General features: G+C 40.1%; 1 protein-coding gene across 32 annotated transcripts in view; it reads left to right on the top strand.

Moving 5' to 3' along the window:
- Nucleotides 1–24,753, top strand: part of LOC121961980 (receptor-type tyrosine-protein phosphatase delta-like) — a 406,358-nt gene that overhangs the window by 329,155 nt on the left and 52,450 nt on the right. For 17 of the 32 annotated variants that reach the window (XM_088073842.1, XM_088073833.1, XM_088073840.1 and 14 more), the window contains exons 11-13: nucleotides 649–794; nucleotides 2,747–2,888; nucleotides 23,036–23,224. In XM_088073842.1, the coding sequence (XP_087929968.1) occupies nucleotides 649–794; nucleotides 2,747–2,888; nucleotides 23,036–23,224 (477 nt within the window). Of the gene's footprint in view, nucleotides 1–648; nucleotides 795–2,746; nucleotides 2,889–23,035; nucleotides 23,225–24,416; nucleotides 24,426–24,753 lie in introns of all 32 variants that reach the window. The other 15 variants (XM_088073818.1, XM_088073830.1, XM_088073827.1 and 12 more) reach the window with 1 other exon arrangement.

Raw genomic sequence — 24,753 nt, 5'->3', positions numbered from 1 at the left:
GGTAATAATATTTTTTTAAGTGCTTCAATATTGAGTAATAATGCTGCAAAACAGGCTGCAACCACTTGGTGCATGATCACGGCCAGTGTTTGTCCACACAAAGCGTGTATTTTTGCCTCTGACAGGCTCAGGAGGAGCTCTACAGGGATCAATCTTTTTGTAAATGAGTTAGATCCTTTTTGTTTGTTTGAATGTGTTGTAAACATAATAAGAGGATTTTTTTGTGTTGGTTTGCAACCAAAAATTTTTTTCACAGATCAAATCAAATATCAAGTAGGCTATGGGACTATTTTTTTGTGATTTTATTCAGAATTCCTCCTTAAATCTAAAAGTCTCAGACAGTCATCCCTCAGAGGAGATTTTAGAGTTACATAGAAACACTAGCAGAGTCAATATGAAACGCCCTCTGTCCTTAACTTTTGATCTAAACCACTGATCATCTGTTTCCAATTGCAAAATAAAGTCAGTACAATCTCTTGTCTTGACCTCCAAAGGCAATCCTCTTAACAGCCACATGCTGAAATCTGCAACTTTGTTGCTTTCTAGTGCGTGTGGCTTGATAAGAAAGATTAATTGCTCTATCTGTGAAGCTTAGCATGCTCACTAACTATTTTTGCTATCTTTTATTCTTTTTCTGTCTCTCTCCAGCACCACCAAAGTTTTTAAGAACCCCCAATGACCAAACAGGCGTGCAAGGAGGCGTGGCGTCCTTCATTTGCCAAGCTACAGGAGATCCACGGCCGAAGATTGTGTGGAACAAGAAGGGGAAGAAAGTCAGCAACCAGAGATTTGAGGTATTAGGTCTATTGTTCTGATGTAAAATGCTCGACAAAATGGGAATGCTTCAGCACTGCTTTTGGCTCTGCTCGCACATAATCCATCGCGCCAAGCCCAGCTCGCTTGCATTTCGCCCTGACTTGCCACCACGCATTAGCAGGCTCTAATAACCATGCTGGCCAGGCTTTTAAACATGCATGAGTTTTAATGAGCGAGTACACAAAAGATCTGGGGACAGATTTGTAATTAAATAAAAGACAAGAAAAGAGCAATTGGACAGAAGAAAAAGCAACTTGTGGTGTGACCCAGATACCTACATTACCATCACGCCACATTTGCCAGCTTTATGCAAAGTGAAAGGGGAAGTAGCACTTTCACTTCGAAATATCCTTTTGCTTTGTGGCATCTTTATCTAAATGCATGTCCTACCCTCCTTATTTTGGCTGAAGCTTTGATTTCTGGTCAGCTTTAATCTGCACTTGGGCTTAATACCCATGAGAAATAACACATCATCGCTGAACACTGATAAGATTTCTATTAATTTCTGTGTCAGTCCTCGGGACTATCACAGTGTCACTTTTTTTTCTCTTCTGCACTAGATGCCATATTTGCTTGCTACTGCACAGCAGCAATGGCTTAACGGAGCTTGGAGACCTCTTCCCGCCTCTTCTTTGCGTCTCATGCCCATAGAAATCTAATCTTATCAGAGTTCATCGCGTTTGCATCGCACGTTGTGCTGAATGCCAACACGCTAGTTTCCATTCCCTCGTTGCCTCACAGGGCTTGCTGGCTGCCGCCATTCTGTGCCCATTCAATCATGCACCGCCACCTCATCTTCTAACAAAAACCCATTTCCTTTTAGAGAACTCACTTCCTTTCTAATTTCTTCTGCTTTGACTAAGAAAGAAGGCTGTTTTTTTTGGGTTTTTTTTTACATCACCTGCTGTCAGCTTGAATGCCAACACCGCTGTAGCTTGGCCAATGAAATGTTAAAGTGTATTGTTAACTAACAAATGCACAGATATATTGTGAACTTTAAAAATGTTCGTAGGCCTCTGTGTGTGCTTGTGTGTGTGCGCGTGTATGTGTGCGATTGTTTGTGTGGAGTGGAGGTCTCAGGCCTATCTTTATTGAAATCTACCTCTATGCTTAAAAGAAATTGAGTTATGACACAGGGCTTTCTAAACTCAGTGAGTATACGACATGTAGCATGCAAAAAAAAAAAAAAAATAGCTGAATAAGCTACAACAAACACCTGTTTGTGAGCATTTTATGTGTCGTTCGTCTAATACAGTCGGTCCTGTCTTTTGTACCACTACCTCACCTCATGGTACAACTGTCCGTTACCGTTTATCAAGCCACCTTTAACTGTTTGTGCTTGTTTCTGTCCCATTGACACAATCCAGTGTGATGCATTTTCAAGGGATTGAATGTTAACTTTAAGAGTGGGACACATCCAGATTAAAATTTTACACTGCAACACAATATCCGAGCAAAAATTCTTACCACGATAACCTTCCCCATTCTTAAAGTTAGTCAGCCGCATCGATTATTTTACCAATTAATGCACAAATGAGTAGTAAATAGTACATTTACTAAAAGACAGCATGTCTGAACACATAAGAAATGGTTCTAGTACATACCTACAATGAAAAAGATTTGTTTTAATCAAATATGCTCACGACTTACATATTTAAGTATTCTTACACTGTACAGATCCTGAATTTACTTTCTGTACATATACAATCACAATATTCACAAAGAACACAAAATCCACAGTGTTCATTGTAAGGTAGGCAGCAGCTTTTGTTTCTGTCATAGGAAGCACATTGTGTCAGTCACCATCAGTGTCGTTAGCCAAATGTCCTCAACAATGTTGTCTTCTTTTGTTTTTTTCTCTGCGGAAGGTCCCTCACCCATTGTGAACCAAAAAATCTCCTTTAACATATCCTGTCTCTCGCACCTGCAGGTGATAGAGTTCGACGACGGCTCTGGTTCAGTGCTAAGAATTCAGCCATTGCGCACGCCCCGAGATGAAGCCATATATGAATGCGTAGCCTCCAACAGTGTTGGAGAGACGAGCGCTACCACCAGACTCACTGTTTTACGTGGTAGGTCCCTGAAAAGAAAAAAAACACACACCACTAACATGTCCCTTTTCTTCCCTGCTAACACAGGTAAGCTTGCATTTCCTTGTTTTATGTCTGTCCTGTCCTCTTTTCTTTGTTTCTCACTGTCACACCGCACAGTCAAACCCAATTAGAGACTCTGGTTACACTCACGTTGTGTATTCTGACTTGATAAGATTTAGTCCATTAGCCATTTAGCCAAGTAAGTTTCCGTTTCTAAGTGACTTAAGTCATTTGCATACAGATTCCTGACACAATAATTAAGATGCCAGTTAAATTATGCAAATAGCCATCCATTCCTAGCCTGCGGTGGTTTAATGGAAAAGCTCAGCAATAATTTTCAAATCAGTCATTTTTCATCTCTGCACTTCAGCTTTGATATTCTTTTGGCCTTGTAGAAAATAAAGCAGTGTATTCTTGTGGGATTAACAAGCATGTATTGTTTATATTCTAGCCGCAGGTTGCCAGTATCTTTCAGTGACCGGTGGCTGTTAATAGCCAGCACTCCTCTACACAAACATGTGTAATAATCCAAGCGGGAAAGGTCAGCCACTTTGTTTACTTCCAGTGAGAATAAAAGTCAGACAAATATCAAGTTGGTTGACAGTGCCGCTTTTATAATAAGCACCGAGCAAAATTTTATCTTGATTACACACAACATTCCATTCAAAGGCAAATATGTGGTGGCCCTGAGCTCAAAAGGCTGAGTAATATCTCTCTAAAACATGACTTGTTTGGCTTTGAATGGAGAAAATGGCTTTAGAAAAAAAGCCTTGGGCTGCCTGAATGAGGTGTGCTCCATTATGTACCACAATTACACAACATGGCAAATGAGTTTCTATTGAGAGGGGTGCTTCCATCCTATAGAAAAAAAGCTGGCTCTGCTAGTCTCTGAAGCACCCCCACCGCCCAGCCCCCACCCTCCTCTGCTTCTTATCTCACCAATGAGCCAACAAAAGGCCCTTTGCACTGTCTCCAGAGGCAGATTGAAAGAGAAAGGTGGCACGTTCACATGCAGCTCTCTCCTGTTTACTCTGGAGCACAAAGTGTGTGTATGTACGCGCTTACTCACACAATATTGTGCACATTTCCTGTTCCCTTTCACTCTTGCTCTGGCTCTATCTCTGCCCCCCCTCTCTCTCATACACACACACACCAATAGATAGCTGAGGGACGAGTATAGAAGCAGTTCTTCCCAGCTCCACGGCCTAGCATTAGCATGTTTATTACCATTTCCATTTTGCTCTTCTGCTCGCTCTCCTTTCCCATCAATGTATTGATAGTGAGTAGAGCCCCCTGCCCCCCCCATCCAAAAAAACAAAACAAAACAAAACAAAAAAAAAACAACAGGAAAAAGCATTTTCTTTTCTGGCTTTGGTGTAACGAAAAAGAGTATGCTACCTGTCCTCACATTTCATCTTGTGGACACAAATCTGCAAAATATTGGCATTGTGACTGAATAGGAAATACTCTGCAACAATTCTATATAAAATATATGTTTATTTTGGTCACCACTTGCTATGACACAACCAGGATTCAACTTATACCCAGCTCGGGCACAGAGAAAATGTATTGTTATGCATACTCATGGCATAAATAATAAATAAAAGACTTGAATAATCACTGTGAGCAGTGATAGCAGTCATAGTTTGACAGACAAAGGAGAGGAAGCAAGATGAAAATCAAATATAAACAAAAGGAAAATTATGCCACAGTGCTGGCTACAGACAATGATATCAAGCATTTCCATAATAAGATAAACTCTAGCTATCCATAGTTTTTGAGTTCACTCTTCAAAAGTTTTAACTTCAATTTGTAGACATTCATAATACAGCCAAACTAATTTCCTCCCTTTTTGACACAACAGAAGGAGGACTTTAATGAAGCTGGAAGTAAGCTGACACACTGTATTGTCATGGCATCTTACAGTATGGGCAACCTGAGTTAACACAAGGTTACCTCAAGGAGGCATTATATATTATTTAGGAGAGCGAAAAGCTCTGTCCAAAACTGCTCGGTACAGTACAATAAACACAGCGCTGCTGGTTTGCTACTCATCATTCCACCTGACATGAACTGCAGTTTGAAAAATGCAACTGCACATTTTTAAAGTCCGATCTGTCACTATGACCAGCAAAAATTATTTCTCTCCTCCTTTGGCCCCTTTAGTGGAGAAATACTAAAGTTGCAGCACAGGAGAGATAAATAAATAAGCAAACACAGATAAGTGCTACTACGCCAGGCCTAATACATATAAAGTGACTGTTCGTTTAGTTCATTTGGGCTCCAATGGTCTGTGGAAACGACTGCAAAGCATCTGTTGTGGGAAGCTCGCCACAGGGGGTGATGCCTAATTCCATGAAGGAAAAGCACATTGTTGTAATTGCCATGCTATGAGGAGAGAGGACTCGAGGTGACAAATCCAAAGCACTGGGGGATATTAGTATTCGGATGGGTCTCTAACTTGATGGGAAGTGCCATTAGTAATGAACTTCCAGGCTTAGGGAAGCGATTTGCATGAAAGGCGAACCCTGAAACGTAATGATGTTCCGAGTCAAATCTGCTAGGCCACGGCATGAGCTACGGGTTTCCTTAGTTCACTTTTTCTTTTTTTTGCACCCTCTGTTTTGATTAACTATGAGATGACCTGACTCATATGCTACTCGTGTCTTTGAATTAAGGTCGTCTTGATTTGCTTTGTAATTGAGAATGACGGGTGGGGATTGAGAAATGAAGAAACAGCACATTTTGGGTGTCATGGCTGGAATTGATTTCAAGTGGCATTTGATCTCACATTTAAAATATGCCTCTGTAAGACTTTGGCATATGTGCCTACACTGACTGACAGCCTAAAATAAGAATATCTGTCACCACATGATGTTAGTACAGTTTTTTGCACCCTTTAACCATACTTAAAAAAAAGAAAAAAGAAAGAAATACCTAAAATGTAGCCAAAACACCTCACAGGGTCTAGACTCTCTGCTAGCAGTAGTTCCAGCAGAATGATGTGTGGATCTGAATGCTGCAGTTCATGATTCAGGCATGATTAAGGATTTATATTGCATCCTCACACTCCCATTATGCTGTCAACAGCCATTTCCTGTGCCCCACACACAAGCGTGCAAACTTATGCAGCTGTGCACAACTTGACAGTGGGAGCGGAAAATGGGAAGCCGCTCTCCTGTGACGGAAAAACAGAATGCATCATTTCCATTTGTATGGAATGGTGCAATGGCACGGTCAAAGCCTTGTAGCCAAGACGGGTCTTTCCACATACAATGAACGGGGTGCTACATGATCAGTGATTATTCATAGACAATGTATGCAGTCAGCTTTTGTCATTGTGATGAGAAAAATGGCCTCCACAGTTAATAAAACACAACAAATGCTGCTTAATTTACATTCCAAGTCTAGTTAACTGATATCTGATATAAGATGCTAGTACACTGTTGACCTGCATGCATTGCAACCACCCCCACCCCCCAAAATACTATGAAGAGTGACTGATAATTTAAAATGTACCTTCATACTCATTCCTAACCATCCGTTTTTTAATCTCTGTGCTCTTGCACCGTTTGCTCAATGTATAATGCTTTCCGTCTAACAAGTGCAGAGTGAGGGATGAACAAAAGCTGGTCTGCATGCTCAAATTGCTTAGCAAGATAAATGCTGTGTCAGCTGTCTCGGACTGTCGGAGCAAGGGATGCAGTGGGGATGAAGCAAGTGACCATTGTGAAATTACTGCGGGGGGGGAGCAGCTACCATACAATTGACTGGTTTACTGGCGGGAGCTCTATAGATGGCAAGACCTGGGATGCCACATGGAACACTCAATTTTGTTCAAAAAATACATTTTTTCCTCCAAAAATGGTGCTGTGGAAACATGCTGACTCACTGTAGGAGTTTAACTCTTTTGCTACATGGATATTGTAAACATATATTGGAACAGAGGGAACTGTATAGGCCTAACCTAACCGGTTCACTGTGAAGCACATTTGATAATGACTTATCCTCTAACATTAGTCAAACATGATTTACCTCGTCACTATGTACTAGTGTTTCAGAGGCTACCAGCAGCTTTTTCATGTAAACTAGTCATTTATTGTAATTTGCAACCCATTTTTCCCAGAAACCAACTTGCTTCTTTTCTCTCTCACCTCAGCATGCTGAGACATATAGTGACTGAGTGCAACCAACTGCGCAGACTATCAATTATCTTCACGTCCATTAGATGTTTCATAAAGTATCCACGGGCAGAGTTATTGCTTGGGATTTGGCTAGTACTGACTTGATGCTTTTCTCGCCTCAATTCCCGACTTCACCTCTCTCATACGTCACGAAAATGGAGCACATGATGACAAGTTCTTCATTATTGTAATTAAAAAGATGGAGTTGACTGTCCTCACTGAAATTGATCTCTTCTCAGTAAAAAAAATAAAACAGCCTCCACACCCCTTTATATCTTACTGCGTTTTTAATCGTGGAAGCCAATCAGTATCTATACGCTATGCAAGATGATTTGTGGCATAACCGCTGCCAACAAGATGGATGTTGGACTTACAGTCTGCATAGTGCGTGAGAAAACATCTGCTGGAGCCACAAAGGCCCCTTGGACTGCACACTGAGCATGATAGATAACACTGCACATGTTGTGGCTCTGTATTTGTTTTAATAAAAGTAAAGACAGACTCCTGAATTAATAATTATTGATTCAAAGGAATGAGGAGTGGTTTTGTTTGTTTTCCTTCTCCCTCGCTGGCCTTAAGATTTCACTGTTCTCCGCAGTGACCTCACAGTACTTGCAGCATAATTAGGTGATGAGTGATTTTAAAATGCTAATTGTTTCTCACATCTTGTGGAAGTACATTTAAACAGTAAATAAGAAAATATCAAAACGTTAGACACCTGAAAATGGTTCCTTTGCTCGTCTTAAATAAGAAAAAAAAATGTGTGGTATGCAACAGTCCCTTTTAAACATCCTGTTCAAGGCAGGAATAACATGCCATTATGCCACCTAACCGTTCTGTATAAAGGGCTCGATCGTGGAATGGGCACACAAAGTTGTCTCATCTTTGAGCTGGCAACAATGGTAGGAACAGCACCGAATCAAGCTCAGTGTAAAAGGGACAGCAGGCAGAAAGGGGTTGAAGGAATGGGTGTGAAGTTTTGAAGGCATGCTGTGCATGCAACCAATAGCAGGATATTTTAAGAGCAACCAACAGTAGTTAGCAGCTAATTCAAATAAGAAACAGCAAAAAATGTCTGAAAACTAGGAAAACAATGAAATTTGGGAGCTCCTTACCCTATGAGTAAATGACGAGATCAACCACCTTATAACAGGGACAATAAAGGATTGTTATGCCATGTTATGACATAGTTAATGTTTATAAAGTGCTGCTGACACATATGTTTAATTCACACAAGAGGCAGACGGTGTTTCGGTTAACATGACGCCTGTCACACACTTTTGCTTTCACAGTGCCCGTATGCTATCAAAAATCACACACCATTTTATACTTCTGTGTTAAATGCAAAGGTGGCATTAAGAAGTATAGAAAAATATTAACAGCAAGATATCAACACGCTGTTTTTTGAGGCTGTACTTGTGCATGGAGCCAAATGCTAACGTCAGCATGCTAACGTGCTCACCACGACAAAGCATCAATTTTGTATTAGCTTCACCATTATCTGGATTTGTGCACATCACATCATAGACGATATGGCACAACATAAGGCAGAAATTTTCCACTGCCTGGACTGGAGGGGACACAAGGCCATAAAACGAGGAGTGTGTAAGTCTAAGCCAGGTATTTGAGGGGTGCTAATGTTAGTAGCTTTGATCTTAGCTGCACTCAACAGTCATTTTCTACTAGATTAATTGGGTACTGCAGGGTCATCCTTAATGCATCTAATGATCTTGAGAAACTTTTCAAGCTGTGTAAGGCTGCTCGCTAATTACAACCAAACAACTCTGGACTGAGAAAAAGTAATGTGGCAAGAATTGATTTTTGGGGTGTAATTAGTTGTCTATACATTATTACATTCAGTACAGCAAAGATGAGTGTGGTGACTAATTAGATGTTTTGTGGCTGCATGAAAGGAAAGGGGGACCTTACACATTCTCATCGCGAGTTTCATCAGCGTTAAACATGTGGCCTAAATATAGTAATTTCCATAATGAAATAATGCCAACCACTGCCTGCTGTGACACCCGTCAACTCCCACAGTCAGTTTTGAGGAGAATGCCCGTCTGATAAATTTCAAAAGCCTGATACAACCCCTTTTTTCCATTAGGGCTCTTTGAGAGCCAAGAGGTCCTTCTCTGCAGGATGTCAGCAAGCATGAATAATCTCTATACTCCCTTCTCCTGTAGCAAGCTTTTAGCTATATCAATTATTGAAATGGCTGGTGCTAGGTTTTCCCTTTCTTAGGAGGAAGTTAACTTGTATGAAGTCAGTTTCCTCAGACATTTATACTGCAAAGTCTCGTCTGAGTCTGATGATACCATGTTCAAATTGAAGAGTCCCGTGCTGTGACCCATAAAGATACCTGGCACTGTCATGCACAAAATGCTAAAAGTGATTAAAGCTCAGAGGATTTTGTGGAAGCAATCCCGACAGCCGATGGGATGCTTCCTTGCTAGTAATACACACCTCCACATACACACGAGCAATCCCATGCTGTCTCTTTTTTCCTTAAAATACACAGACTTTGGTTAAAGATATGCCATGTCACAATCCAAGCCAAAGCATCAGAAACGCCTGTTTGATCACACTGACCCGCCTGCCTCTGAATGTATAGTACATGAAGGTTAATGAAGCAACTCAATGTCTCACAGTTTTACCTTCTGTCTTTTTTCCTGCCCGCTCGGAAGACTCACCTGGTTGCTGATACTCTCTTGAGCTCCCACTGATTCCAGCTTCTGGCTTTTTTAGCCTTCCCTGAAAAGACAAAACAAAAACAATCAACCTAAACAGTTCAATTTTTATTTAACTTTGACACATTGTGCATCCTATAGTCACCCCATGTGGGTGGTAAGAGGGTGGATATACAATGAATAAGCCTAAAACATAAAAACAGAACAGATGTCTGGCAGTATATGCTTCAATGTGACAGGGATGTCTCTAAGGAGGAGGCAGTGTGTAGTTGTTTATATATTCCCTGCCACATCCTCTTTATTTGTGAATGTTTAATGCACTCAAGAGGATCAAATGAGGGTTGATGGACTGTTAAGAAAAAGCTGAAAAAAAGGAAGAGTCTTCCTTAGGTACGTTTCATGGAGTTGAGAGAAAATAAGCGACATTCATTTTAGCTTTGTGTTTGGCAAATAGCTCAAAGCATTGTCAAATAGTTTTCTCCCTCCTCCTTTGAATATTACTAATAATAACAGAAAAAAGTGCTGATGGGAGATGAGATGACAACAAGAGAAGTTTTTTTTCTTTCCCCAACTCTGAATAAATGGGGCACTGTTTTCTAAAGTAAATGGAATCATTGCTCAAGGTAACAACCAGCAAATGGAATATGCAAAGTGAAATCCTGAAGAGGGTGGGAGAGAGACAGAAGGCAAAGAAGGCGGGAGACAGACAAAGACAGATTGAGGGAGAGTCTTTAACATCAAGCATCTTTTAAAGTCTCAGATGAGTTGCGGCTGAATCGAGGCAGATCAAGTCAGTGAGTAAGGCAAATTCAAAAGACAATGGCAGTGTGGGAGAAAGACATGATTGTAGGTAGGAAAGGTCTTGAAATCTCTCTTTCTCCCTCTCCGCCTTCCCCCTAGGTGATCTTTACTCAGAACACTACATCTGGCTGAGCTGACGCGTAGTCTGCAAAGCAAGAAGAGGGTGGATTGGGTGGGGGTAGGGGGGCATCTGAGCGTAAATGGAGCTTTGTGCCTGGCTTCCTGCCTGCCTTGCTGCTTGCCCAGCCAGGCCTGTAGAGAAAGGCCCCCTCTCCACCCTTCCTGCTTCATCTCTCCTTTTCATCTCCCTCTTTACCCATCCATTTTAGCACTACCCCTAAGGGGCATCCGACACTAACACTCACTCTCTGCTTTCATTCTCTTCCTCCAACTCCCTTTGCTTATGTTGTAAATGGAGGAATATCACAGCTAATCCGTCATGTTTATGAATGACACGGGGCCTAGGGAGAGTAGGGGCGCCTTGCCAGAAGTGGCGTACATCTCTGTTGCATGCCCTCTGCTTGGCTGATCCAATCTGCCCCGGCAGCGATGACCATAAAAAATACCTATGGGGGATGGCAGGCTTGGAGGCATACTAGGTGTGTTAATTTTTAAGAAGAACTCATAGAATTTCTGACCTGGAATATGTTTCTCAAATTCCAACTAAATTCCATCCAAAATCCCAACAACTGCGTCTTTACAGAGCTGCCTATAGGTGTAAGTGTAAGGCCTTCGAATTCAGGAGTAAAGGGCGCGGACATCCCGTGACTGTCAACAGCACTCCGTTTCGTAGAGTGTAATTTGCAGGTGTGCAGTTTGTCTCTCTGTGTGGTATATGGGACCTGTGAAGGACGTTTCCTTGATTTATTATATGCAAGAAGAGATTTTAAGTGTTTCAGACACACAATCTACCATGACACCAGTGTGTCAACTTAAAAGAGTTTTACAACAAGTTTTCCAATGTCATTTAGAAAGAGCAATTGCTCGAATTGTTCGTCTGTGAAGGTTTTTCTGCCAGAAAAAAAGGCCTGGTGATTAATAGATTGACTCTACAATGGTTCTCTCATAATCTCAGGCATTAGGCAAGGGTTTTTAATGACAAATAAGCAGCATTCAATTAATTATACAATCTCAAAGGGGATTTATGGAAGAAACAATCAGTGCAGGGCAAAAGGGGGAGACGATGCTATTTTTCACTGAGACAGAGTGCCATGAACCTCGGGTTAAGAGGGCTTTCTGTGCCTTCACCTTCCTCCTCCTGTGTTTTGTTCCAATGTTCATCATCACAGGAGAAGGGAAACACTGGGTAGTAATTCACAACTCATTCCTATTTGACTCCTTAGGCAGCGAGGGTAAAATAAAATTTTAGTGGTTAGTAGATGGTCCCTCATTGTCTGCCCCTGGGTATTAGCAGTTTTCTCAAAGAGACTGTATTTGTTCAGCAAATTACTGAAATACCTTTTAGAGGTAGCAGGCTAGAGAGACTTAATGCCACTTTGTGTTGGAGTGGGCCTGCTCCTCTTAAAACTCTATTATAGTAAATTGGAATTAGCTGTTTGAGCCAACTGTGGCACATCCACAGTAATATTCATTAGTGTGCTCCATACCTGTAGAATCAACTAATGAACTAAACTGAAGCATATTTTCCCCAGCCCAGCTTTTCTACCACTCCTCCCCTTTTACTGCTGATTTCTGTTGCACTGTAAAACCCAATTTTTCACTCCAAAAAATTCAGTATAATGGGGCAGTGTTGCAACTAAAATTGTCACCTTCCAATTGTTTGCTCCTGACAACCAGATCAGTAGCAGTTTATATCCTTGTCCATTTATATTATATATATAGTGAAGGAGCGAAGTAAATTTAATCTAAAGTGTACTTTTTGACCAAACGTGGACTCTTTATGCACATCTTCAATATGGCAGCACAGACTATCTGTGCAGTCAGCACAGTTTCAAGGTGGGCAACCAAGATTACTGTCACCAATTCAGCATTCAACCAAATGTCTCCCTTTCTGTTCCCGAGTTATTGCGCTGAGTAATGGTCAGAAAAGTGTTTTTGAAGAACATTATGAAGTCACGCTGAAGTTGACCTTTGAAGTTTTGAATGTAAAATGTAACTTGATGGTTTTGTCATGGTTGTGATGGTTTGTGCGAAAATTTGTCATAATCAGAAAGTTAATTATTGAGTTATGGCCCAAATGTTTGTTTCGTAACCTTTGACCACCAGTTTCTATTTAGTTTATCCTTCAGTCCATGTGGACGATAGTGCCAAATTTGAGGAAATTCCCTCCAGATGTTCCTAAGATCATACGTTTACAAGAATGAGATGAATGTGAGGTCACAGTGACCTTTACTTTCTGACAGTCAGTATTCTAATCAGTTTATCCTTGAGTCCAAGTGGACTTTTGTGCCAAATTTGAAGAAATTCCCTCCAGGTGTTCTTAAGATACAATGTTCATGTGAATGAGATAGATGTAAGGTTATAGTATTGACGACCCAGATCTAATCACTTCATCCCTGAGTCCAAGTGGATATTTTTGCCAAATGTAAAAAAAAATGATTCTCAAGGCATTTCTGAGATATTGTGTTCACAAGAATGGGAAAGATGGACCACCCAAAAAAACATAATATGTGGCCACTTCTGTTGATGATGTGGAGGCATAAATGCATGTCACTGATGTTCTAGTTTTCTTAAAGCCAAGGTGTGTGTAGATCATGTAGTAGTAACTTAATTTAAGAGACTATTTACTGTACATGATCACCATCTTCTTATTTTTCACCTAAAATCACCCTTACTTGTAGCTATGAAATAGTTAATAATTGACTGACTTATTTCTGTAAAAATAGGGCTTTGACACATAGTACAAACATGTAGACACACCGATGTAGAAAAATTTAGATGGATCACTGACAGGATCCTCTTTAGAAGGTACCCACTCCATGAATGTTATTTTTGAAGACTGAAACATACATTTGTATCCTCAGTGAAGATAAACGGATCATCGGCTTTCATAGCAAAAATGAACTTTCCACTACTTGCTAGATATAACGGGCTTGACTTTGACCCGTGAGACCTGCACAAGACGTATTTTTAAACCTTAACTGGAAAGCAGTCATGCCTTGCCACTTAACATTTACTCATATCAGTTCGTCTAAGGCTTTGGAACATAACAAACTCCGGCCCCAGGCATATAATTGGGACATGCTCTCACATTTGAGCTCCTCGGGAGTCTTTTCCAGTCAGCACAATAATGAAAACCACATCAGTCCAGACACATGCCACGTTTTAAAACAATTTGAAGGTTGACTCGGAGTTCACTAGCCTGTAAACCCTTAAAAACATCTCGGGAAGATGAATTTCGGAATTGTCCTCCACCACACACCACTGTGTGCCTTATTTGACGGAAGTGCAGAGCATTTTGTTTTCCATTATTGGATTACTTAAGCAATATCTACCCAGTGCAGGTGCCAGGAGGCTTATTTGGGAAATCTGGCTCAAAGGAAGCTCTGGGGGAAAACCTAATCTTATTTAGACTGGACAACATATGTGCCAGACAGCACTGGGATGTATCAATGAGATAAATACAGGCTTTGGATTCTCTGAGGGCATTTAGGGAAAATTCAGACTTTCAATTCGTCATTTCTTCTTTTTGCTCAGCAATGATGCACATGTGCTTTTTTACTTAACATGCTTGTCTGTCTTGTTGCTCTCTCAAAGAATTGCTATACCTGCTACTCATGATTGGGAAGTCACTTTCACTTGTATCTAACTTTTCCAAGTATGCTACCCAAAGCAGTGATAAAACCAACCATATGCTAACAACAATGTCCAGGCATGTGTGCAAAATTCATTATCAAAAAGTATTGCATCTAATCCGGGTTGAAGAACTGTAGCTATTTAATGGCTGTTTTTTTTCAGTGAAAATTGTAAATAGGGGATACAACTAGACAAAGAATTAGGATGCCCTGGTCCAAGGGTCAAAAATTGATGTGGAGACTAGCTCCACCTCCGCAAAAGTTTCTAGGCAGAATGATGGATGGAGTGTTGTGTAAAGCAACTCTGTCTGAGTCCAAGTTTGAGATAGTTTAACCAAGCTGCAGGTAGCTGATAAAGCAAAGGGTGGGCTCAAATTTAGAATCTGTCAATCATTAGGCGCTAGATTGGAAAAGTACACCTTTTTAACCACAGCATTGAGTGGATACCCTGTAAGTAGAGCAAGGAAATCAACAACGATGTGGGTGAAAGTGGTGAAACGTTAGAGAGGGAAAGAGAAAAATAGAACAGATGCCGTCATAGAATTGGCACAAAATGGAATTGCTGTCTGCCTTTGTTAATCAAGAGCTCTTACGTTTGGTTGAGTAATTTTGTTTGTGTGAAAACAAAAGCATAATTAACAGTTCCCTCTCCCATGCCAAAGGAAAAAAAATAATTGAATACGTCAGTTGAACAGGAGCCGAACAGAACATTTTGTTGAAGAGGATTCAGGTCGTCTCTGAGCGGATGTATTAAAAAGGCTTGCAACAAATTTTAGAGAACTGTAAACAAATTATAATGGACAATGTTGCTGTGTTAATGTGTTCTGTATCAACAACCTCATTTAAAAAAAAAGTTTAACCGCAAAGACCAGACATCTGCTCTGAGACAATTAAATATAATTTATCTGTGTGTCAAGATTTGATTTTCTATGATGTTACTACAGTTCTACAAGTCTTTCAACCTTAAACTTTAATTGTGTGCAGAATTATTTTATTATTAATTACCTTTTATGAGTTTACAAAACACTCCTAATTCAATCTAGGTCAACTAATGCATTAGCAAGCCATGAAACAGGCCAATTTCAAATGATGTCCTTGTGAGCAGCAAGAGTGCTGTATGATTAACGTGATTAGCACCCTAACCCTGCTAAATTCTGCCATCTTCTTTTCTCACTTCTTTTGGATTTTTGAGCGTGGAAAAAGCTTTAATCAGTGTCCCTCAACTTGAAATTATATGCTATGGTGCGGTGGCTTTGACTCAGGCTGCTGAGAAAAATAAGCACTGCTGTCACACTCCATGGGTAATGTTTTGTGGCTTGTCTTTTTGTTCGGGCTGAAATCTTATCTGGGAAGGGGGAGCGAGAATCAGATTGATTCCTAAACTGGGCAAGGATAATCTTTAGGGCAGGGGAAAAGAGGAGTGTAAAATGTAAGAGCGTCTACTCGAAGACATCTGCCCCAAATTCCCACACTTCCATAATCCAGCATCTCTTGGCGAGAAGGGATCCTCAAACAACAATTCATCTTGACACAGCAAGTGACCTGTGACAGCCCCTTTGAGGAGATTGTATCCACTCAAATACGTCCAACAAATATATCTTATTATGGCCTGCAGTGATTTTCCCTGAAGAATAACCTCAACCGTGGGGTGAAAAGTCTTGTTCCGCTTGGGAAGAAAAGGGTCGGACCGAATCCAATCCTTGTGCAGCAACCACGGAACTAAAGCCAGAATGTGACCGGAAAGGTTTATGTTTTCATTGTGCTCCACTTGGAACGTCCAGCGCAACAAAGATTTATTTTCTTCTCAAATTCCTTTGTACTAACTCGGTAATGTTGGAACCAAATTTAACATAAAAGTGACATAAAATACATCTCACTTAATTTGACCCAAGGATCAGATTTACACTCAGTTTTCTATTGCTTTGTGTTACTACACAATGAATGTCGCAACGTATTTGACATCATAACCCACTATCTAATGCCAAATATCAGAAACAATGCCAAAAAATACTCCAGTTAGCTGTAAACCTGCAATCTGAAAGAGATACTTTTCTAAATTTCAACCAGATTGACTCATAATAATGTGGGTAGTATGTGTAAATGAACTGCAATAAAATTCCTTCCATCTAACCAGTGCCCAGATCTCGGGCTGTTGCTCAGACTACAGGCTATATTTCTGCACTTTTCGTATTTCCTGCCATGCATGCCACCACTATGGACACAAAGAGTATAGAAGTAGATCAAGACATGTATTGGCCTCTCTCTCTCTCTCTCTCTCTCTCTCTCTCTCTTTCTTAAACTCAGACCTAACTCTGATCAAACGGTAACAATAGGCAGTGCTGATTGAATATGAACCAATACTATGTTACTGCCTTTTTCTCACCAAAATGATTTTAGAAACACATTTTAGTGCTCTGTTTAGCTGTAATGAAGAGAGTTTGTGAACAGAAAGTGGGCATACAGTTTACTGCATATAGAAAATGGAGACTTAAAAAACTGAAAGCAAACCGTAAAACTAAGCAATGCTGATCAAATTTAAACCACCATTCTGTGACTGTGTTACCTATTTTTTGCTTCAAATGCTTTTAGTAAGATATTTCAGTTTACCTTTTAACTATAACACAAGAATGTTTATTACCAGTGGGCTGTCGCATTATGTCACCCACTAGCGAGAGCGTTTATTGGTCTGGTGTGGCACTGTGCATTCTGGTAGTTGTAGGTTTTCTATCTCTTGAGCAATGCCATTCCTTTCTTTAAGTTTTTTCTGGTCACATTGCACAAATTTTTGAATCTTTCTTTTGCATAGACAGCCTAGTTTTATGAGAAGACCATATTTCCAATGATGAAATACCTCTTCAAGCACATGCAAAATGAGCAAACTACTATTTTTTTTGGCAACATCAACCAACTGGGCACAGTAATTGCTTTGTTCAAAACCTGCGCTCTGTGTACAGACTGCCATCACTACTGTAAGTGCCATGTAGGAGAGAGGAACATGCTTTTAATTTGTTTTTCTGGAGCTACAGTTTCCCACAGCTGTCAACATGTAAGCAGATAAACTTGAGCAGATATCCTGGCCTTAGTTTCACTGTCTGGTTCCACTATCTCTTTAATGAATTCCACTCCATAGATGTAACTGCATTAGTCCCGTAATACCTTGTAAACATCACCTCCGACTACACATACACACAAGTGCCCTGGTGTAGCACTAACTGAGCAAACATGTAAACAGTAACAGATCACGTTTGAATGGAACCTTTATCTGTTGAGACTCAATTAGGCTTATTTAATTAGAGCCCAAACAAGGATATTACTTGAGTTTGTCACTCAACCCATTACGCCACAGCAGGTGAGAAGTTTACTTTGAGCCGAGACTGTGAGTGTGTGTGTTTATCGGCAGCAACTGCAATATGATGACAAATCATGCTGAATTTATGCTGCACTCAAGCAACATTTCAGTTTTCATACGAGGAAAATGTGATTTCACGTGTCCTCGTATTTTGTTTGAGTGATCAATAGATATAATCTGCTAATGGGCTGAGTTTATGTCCAGTGGCCTTCTGTCTTCAGCAGAAATCTGCTCACTGAGGGAATTTTTGAGCCAATGTCCTTTTTAGACTCCTCCCATACTTGGCACCGCACACTCATATGGCCTGATAGCCTGGCAGTGGCTAATGTGTGCAAATTGTCATTGGGAGTCTTTTTATATCAAGCACCAGTGCTCAGCACTTCTCTAGAAGGTGACTTCAGCATTTCTCTCCCTTCCATCTCATTTAGTGTGTAGATCCATTGTTGAATATACAGTATGGGTCTGTAAAGCAGAAACTGCCCTTGTCTTAGGCTGTCCTTGAGATTGCAGGTCTCAGCGAGGTAGAATAAGGAAGCAAGGAAACTGTAAAAACCCTTTTTTTCTATTATTTCACCTTTCAGCTCTGACTTTCATATATTGTACAGCTTGGGGCTGTATGTGCAATTCATGCAGCATATAGTATATAAGTCCCAAAACACACATTCCAAACCAAATGCACTACAAGCAAATCAAACTTGTCCAATTTCCACTCCTATCAGGATGCAGCTCAGAGTTCCTAAAGGGGTAATGAAGTAGGTCCTTGCTGATAATTTATGTAACCACTAGTCGAAAACCAACCTCTGTTACTGTTAGCGGAACATAGCGCATGGGAAAAACTACCAGCCACTTGGCCCCTGCTTGATTAATTATTTCATTCTTTACTTTTAACACATTGTCAATAACCCAACTTCTCCAAAAAATGCACAACAAACACGTTGTGGCTCAAATTACATAGCGATTAATCTGATTTCATGCTGGTCTCTTTGCCTTGTAAGGGAAATGCTGCAGCAGCTCTGCTGATGTGAGTTGTTAATCACAGCACAAGCTAGCAAATGTGGTCAATTTCCTCCCCTTTATTTATTATCACAATGGTAATTCTCTTTGGGAAGTAAATGAGGGTATAGCTGAGAGTTGCACGGAGATTCAGAATGTCAAAGTACTCTTGTTTATTCTTCTTTTTTACATCTTAATCTCAAATCCTGTGCAAGAAAAACTTTTTTTAGATACCTCACAGTTGATGTCATGACTTTGTGGCCATTCTAGATGAGCATGAGTGCACAAAGCAGCTGTAAAATACATTTCTGGGCTGAGCAAGAATGCATTCAGAAGGCCAGAAACCTTCGTAACAGATCATTAATTTTAAATGCACTGCCTGGAGTCATATCAGCTGCCTGCACTGGAGTTACGGGCGAGCATCATGTAACATGCATTCTATAGGATAGGGAGGATGGGTTTGGTGAAAGGGCCCTTTTGTATGCCTGACCCAGCCTCATTTTTATATGTTTTCGCAATTTCAATGAGCTACACTAGTTAATCAATAGTGTAAATCAGACTATGGTTTTACTGTGCAATCAAGTTAACATAAGCTTCACCATTTACAATTTAAAATGAATGCACCCTGCACCCTCTTTTTTCTCCTTAGAGCCAAATAACCAGCAGCATTGTACACTGCAGCACAAGAAAAAATCTGACTTCTTAAAGGACAGCTAAATTATGATCTCTTAAGCACTTTGTTTTAGAATACATTGCAATTTCACAGAAGTTGCTTTTTAGTTCGCATGGATTGTCACATCCAATTACTATATTCAACACGCATCCATGCTCCGAGGCTTGCTTCTGGCTATTGTGTTTGATCAGGTATACTTTTGACTCACTGTAGAATCGACTAATTGTCTGTTCGACCTTGAACAGGCTGAAGGGAGCCTGGACAGGAGCTACCTTGTACAATTAATTCCTTTTCCCCTCCTCCCTGTCTTTCTCCATTTGAATGAGCACCTTTGAAAGCGCAGTTTTTCAGATTTAGTTTATTCCCTCATTGCTCGATAGTTGCTAATGTGGTTCTTTTAGAGATGACCAACCTTCTCTCTGTTGCTTTTGTTCTTATTATAGCAGTGTGTTCCTTCTGGAGAATGCATTGTCACTATATTTAAGTATTGTATGTGTTAAAATGTATGCACTCTTTAAATGTATGTATTGTGAATGTAAAAAACACAATGAGCACAGTACATAATTTAGCGCATTTTTTTTTTTTACCGGTTAGAGAGCTAATAGCCAATACACTTCTTGACGCCTATCACATAACACTTAAAAATAATAGAATACACCATCCATAACCATCCAATCACAGTTAATGGCTGTAAAGCAGATATAAACTGTGGCAAAACAAGTTGACAAGAAAAAATGGTGAATTTCTTAATTTTTTGTATCCCAGAATTGGTTCTGTCCACTTTCCATCTTTAACTGTGATGCTAACTAAATATGGCCACTGCGTGACTGAGGTAAATTGACGAAGTGGTTATTGGTTTAATAAGCAGCACATCAATTTTGTGCAAACAACAAGCAAACAGTGCCAGACGCCCACAAACTTTTAACAAGAGTACAGCCGGGGCAGCTCTCATTACCTTAATGGATACTGAAAAGGATAAAGATAACATATATATATATATATATATATATATATATATATATATATATTGCACACCATGTCAAGGACACACAGTGATAAACTGTGTGATAAACCATACTGTATAAGGATGCATGGCCCAAATTGGCCAGTATCAGTGCACAACTGCCAGGAAGATTGCCAGCATTCAAAGTACGTATTATATAGGAGAGGAATTAATTAAACCAGTTTGAGAAGTCTGCTTTGTGATTTGCTGTCTAAAAACATGCAACAAAAAAGACCCTTCGATCACTAACAAAACACGTCAGTTCAGACAGGGACACAGAGTTGCATTGGAAAGTTTTGTAGTTCAGTCTGAAGTCACTAATTTGTAATACAGTCTATTTCTGAGAAGATTTATCCATCGAGGTGGTTTCTCATGCCAGATACCCAAAAGCATTGTTGGAAGGCGGCCATGATTGTCGTTTGGCTGTGTGCAGGCTATGGCATCTCAAAGCTGTTTCCAGACTGATGTCTCCTCATGAAAATTTAATGAAGAAAGTGTTTCCAAAAAGGTGCCGTTTACGAGAGCAGCGGAAGACACTAATTAGCCATATCACAGCAGGGAAAGGAAAACTTAAAGGTGCACATAAACCTCATTGGCATTCAGAATAAGCAGGTCTTGTTTTCGCAGATTTACACTCAGCTAACTTTTGCGGAGAGGCAGGCATTCTGCATACGGGGATCTCAAGGCGTATGGAAAATTCCACTCTGTGCCCTCTCAAAGATCATCACTTGCTGCGAGCCCAAAATACTTCCTGTTCAGAGCCTTGAGCTTCAGACAAAGCTGCTCTAGGCTTTGATTTTCTTTGTTTTGCTAAAAGAACATGTTTAGAGCAAGGAGCAATGTGAGTTATCTCTCTCACATCTCAAACGGCAGCAAGATGTAGCCCGCCCTTGTTCAGTCTGTAAGCTGAGACACAGGCAGGAACAAGACAGCTTATTCAAGACAGCAAAGCCACCTGCCATCATCAAAGAACTTCAAAGCTCCATCTCACCTCAGTACATGTTTAGCTAGTGTTGCAATGGTTTGTCCCTTTCCCTTATTAAAAGAAATACATTATGGGAAACATTCTTTTTAGGTGACTCCTTCAGTCAATTTTATTTACATAGCCCAATATAACAAATCACAAATTGCTTCAGGGGGCGTTTCATTATGCAGGTTGACCAATTTATCAGTTTGGCCGATAAATTGGCACAGATATGATGTTTTATACACTATCATCATTAGTTTTTTCTGTGATGTCAACAAATGCAAATGGTGGGATGATGCAGCATGGTCCTGATGTTTACACAGCCCATGGCAGCCAAAGTGGACTGTCACAATGGTTAGGATTAGGCAGCAAAGTCATGTACAATAACAACGCCACTGGTTCTGTCCAAAATGAAAGAAACTTTAGAAAGAGCAATTGGGGGTGTGTTCTCATCTGATGCCGTTGAGTTGCGTTCCAGTTGGATGTTGAAGGTTGCCATCGGTATCACACTTGTACGCCAAAAGCAATGACAGAGTGGACGTATTTGATGAGTTCAAGCGCTAGTGAAAGTGAAAGGGATATCGGCCAATTGAAGGTCTAGTATTGGATTTAGTTAGTTTAGGTTACAGAAATGCAACTTCTCCCAACCATGTGTCAGCCATGCACGAGAACTACAGTGGCTGATGTGAAAATAGAAATTTCCCTATCTAGAGTCAGTGCTTGGTTTGTTCATTCTGGGCTACTGTAGAAAAAAAACATGTCTGACTCTGTGGAAGAGGACCATCTCTGTAGATATGTAGATATAATCGGCTCCTTCTAAGGTAACGAAAACACAACAATTCTTAGTTTGAGGTGATTATACACTAATGGAAACATAGTTCTGAATATTGTTTTTCATTTATCCCATTATATTGCTCTAAATCCCACCCTCAAGGGATTTAATTAGCTTTCGGCTTTTTCCTGTTTCAAACTATTTTTATTTTTATCAGCCTTTAAAAATCCACTATTTGTTGACCTCTTAGTACACCCTCTGTCTTGAGACCCTAACAGCTGATAAGGAAAAAAAAAACTTTTGAGGGAAAAAATTAAAGAAACCTTAGATAGAGCAATTGGGGATGGACAAACATGCTATAGATGTTGTATAGAATAGACCAACATAATAAAATGACAATACAGACTCTGTATATCAAAATGATACATGGAATGTAAACATGTATAAAAAAAAACCCTATAGCTTTAAATTTTACGGGCAGATATTTGTGTGGTATCAATCATGTTCAACTCTCAGCAAGAAAGTGAGAATGTCAATATTCCAAAATACTCCTGAACTTTCCTTTAAATTACCAAGAGATGCTTAAACTGTTGTTGTCCACTTCCACTTTGTGTTCATTTTGTGTCCTTGTCAATACCAATTTTGGGAAGGAAAAGCAGTTTTAAATGTCAGGACTTGAGAAATAATTATTGTTTTATTGATGGAGTTTACAGTATTACAAAAAGCATCTTCTATTTTGCTCCTCTGCTGTCTCTTTTCACTACACACTACGTTTGACCAACAATAGTAGATAGATCTTTGGCTTATTCTTTTGCTTCGCAGTCTCATGACAACGACTTCCACTGGCTCTCCCTCCTCATTAGCTCTGCATATGGTTTGAGGAGGAACACTGACTTTCTGAATCTGACCTCTGCTACAATGTCTCTCATCTTCTTCCAGAGGACCAGCTGCCCCCTGGTTTCCCCACCATAGACATGGGCCCACAGTTGAAAGTGGTGGAGCGAACGCGCACTGCCACCATGCTCTGTGCCGCCAGTGGCAACCCCGACCCAGACATCTCCTGGTTTAAAGACTTCCTCCCTGTCAACACCACCAACAACAATGGACGCATTAAACAACTCAGATCAGGTAGGTTTCCTCTGCTGAAAACTCAATTACAAAACAGGGAGTCTTCTTTCTTGTTGCCTTCTATCTGATCTGCACCCCCTGTTGTCTCCTCTGTTCTTTCATCCTCTTCTTCCTCCCATAATTTAACTTCTCATTTGGCTTTTAATTTTTTAGGTAATGGCATTGTTTCTACTACTTCCTGTCCTCTATTATCTGTACGCCCTGGTGTGTGCTGTCTGTATGTGTGTCTCCCTTTGTCTTCCAGTGTTGTCATGGGCTGTTGGGATTGTTCCCCCCTCTGTGTTTTGCTGGCTTATGCCCTAACTTCTGCCCTCATTGCTCACTGCTGTGACTTTTTACAATAAATTATTTTGCTGTTTTGTGTTGATTTTTTTTAACTGCATTGGTGCAGTATTTTTGTTTTGGATCCATTCTCGTCATTTCTTATGCCTTTTTAAAAAAAACAAAAAAAAAAAATTAATATTCAACATTCGGCTTCTTTCAGAATCTGCTAAGGAGTGCAAAATGATTTTAAAATAGGAAAAAATGCAGAAAAGCAAATTAATCATCGTCCTTGCGCATTTGTTAAATTTTTCTGTCGAGAAGAGGGATCCTTAAACCTCCTCTGAATAGATATTTGCTTTGCTAAAGCACTTTCTTATGGTTGAAGAAATACATCTATTTCTGACACGAATCAGCCACAGTAGTGCGTAAAAGTTCATAAGGCTTTCCCCTTACCCCTTGATTCTTTGAATTTACAGCCCCCTGCTTTAATGTGTAGCTTTGTTTTTATTTGCCTGCGACATACCCAAATATACCCATTCGCCTGAATATTCCAAGTTTGATTTCAATATCTCAGTACAGTGAGATGATTCTATTTTCCAAAAAAATTGACATAGCTTGCAGCTCTATGTGCCAGCTAACGACAACACATTAGCGCAACTACTTGTAAATTTCAAGTCTTGTATGTTTGACCACCTGTCTTCACAGATTTCACAGCTGTCCTTTGTTAAACCGTCTTGTTAACCTTACTTACTTGCTGCTGACTTGTTTTCAACAGAACTGTGTAGAATTAACCCTCATTTCTAATGTGCGACTTTGATTCACTTAGTTGTTAAAGCATTAACGAAACCTTTGTTAACTAAACTTACTTAAAGAATATAATCATATTCTTATGCTGTCTTTCTTCTCTCTATATTTTTTAAATCTACAGAATCCTTTGGTAAGTGCTTAGCTCTAAAGCACACATCACCCCCCACTAATTTTCCATGTTTCCAACAACTATTAAAATGCATGGCATGCATTTTACTAACAGACAGTTTAGTGTTAGGGCTACTACTCGAGGCACATACACTCTTCCCTCACCCCACGGTGTTCAAGTGTCCTACCACTGCCAGCTATATAGTATCACCTTTATCTGGAGATTAGAATCACCAAACTTTATCTTAGTGTTGTCATATACTGACCTGGGTAATGACCTCTCCTCACATGTTTGTTACTCACTCACTGACCCACCACTTACTCACTTATTTAATCTTTTAATGCCAGAA

Source organism: Plectropomus leopardus, chromosome 23 (assembly GCF_026936395.1).
Source record: "Plectropomus leopardus strain MGB_pleo_1.0 chromosome 23, ASM2693639v1, whole genome shotgun sequence".
Lineage (NCBI taxonomy): Eukaryota > Metazoa > Chordata > Actinopteri > Perciformes > Serranidae > Plectropomus > Plectropomus leopardus.
This window is presented reverse-complemented; position numbering and strand designations above follow the sequence as displayed.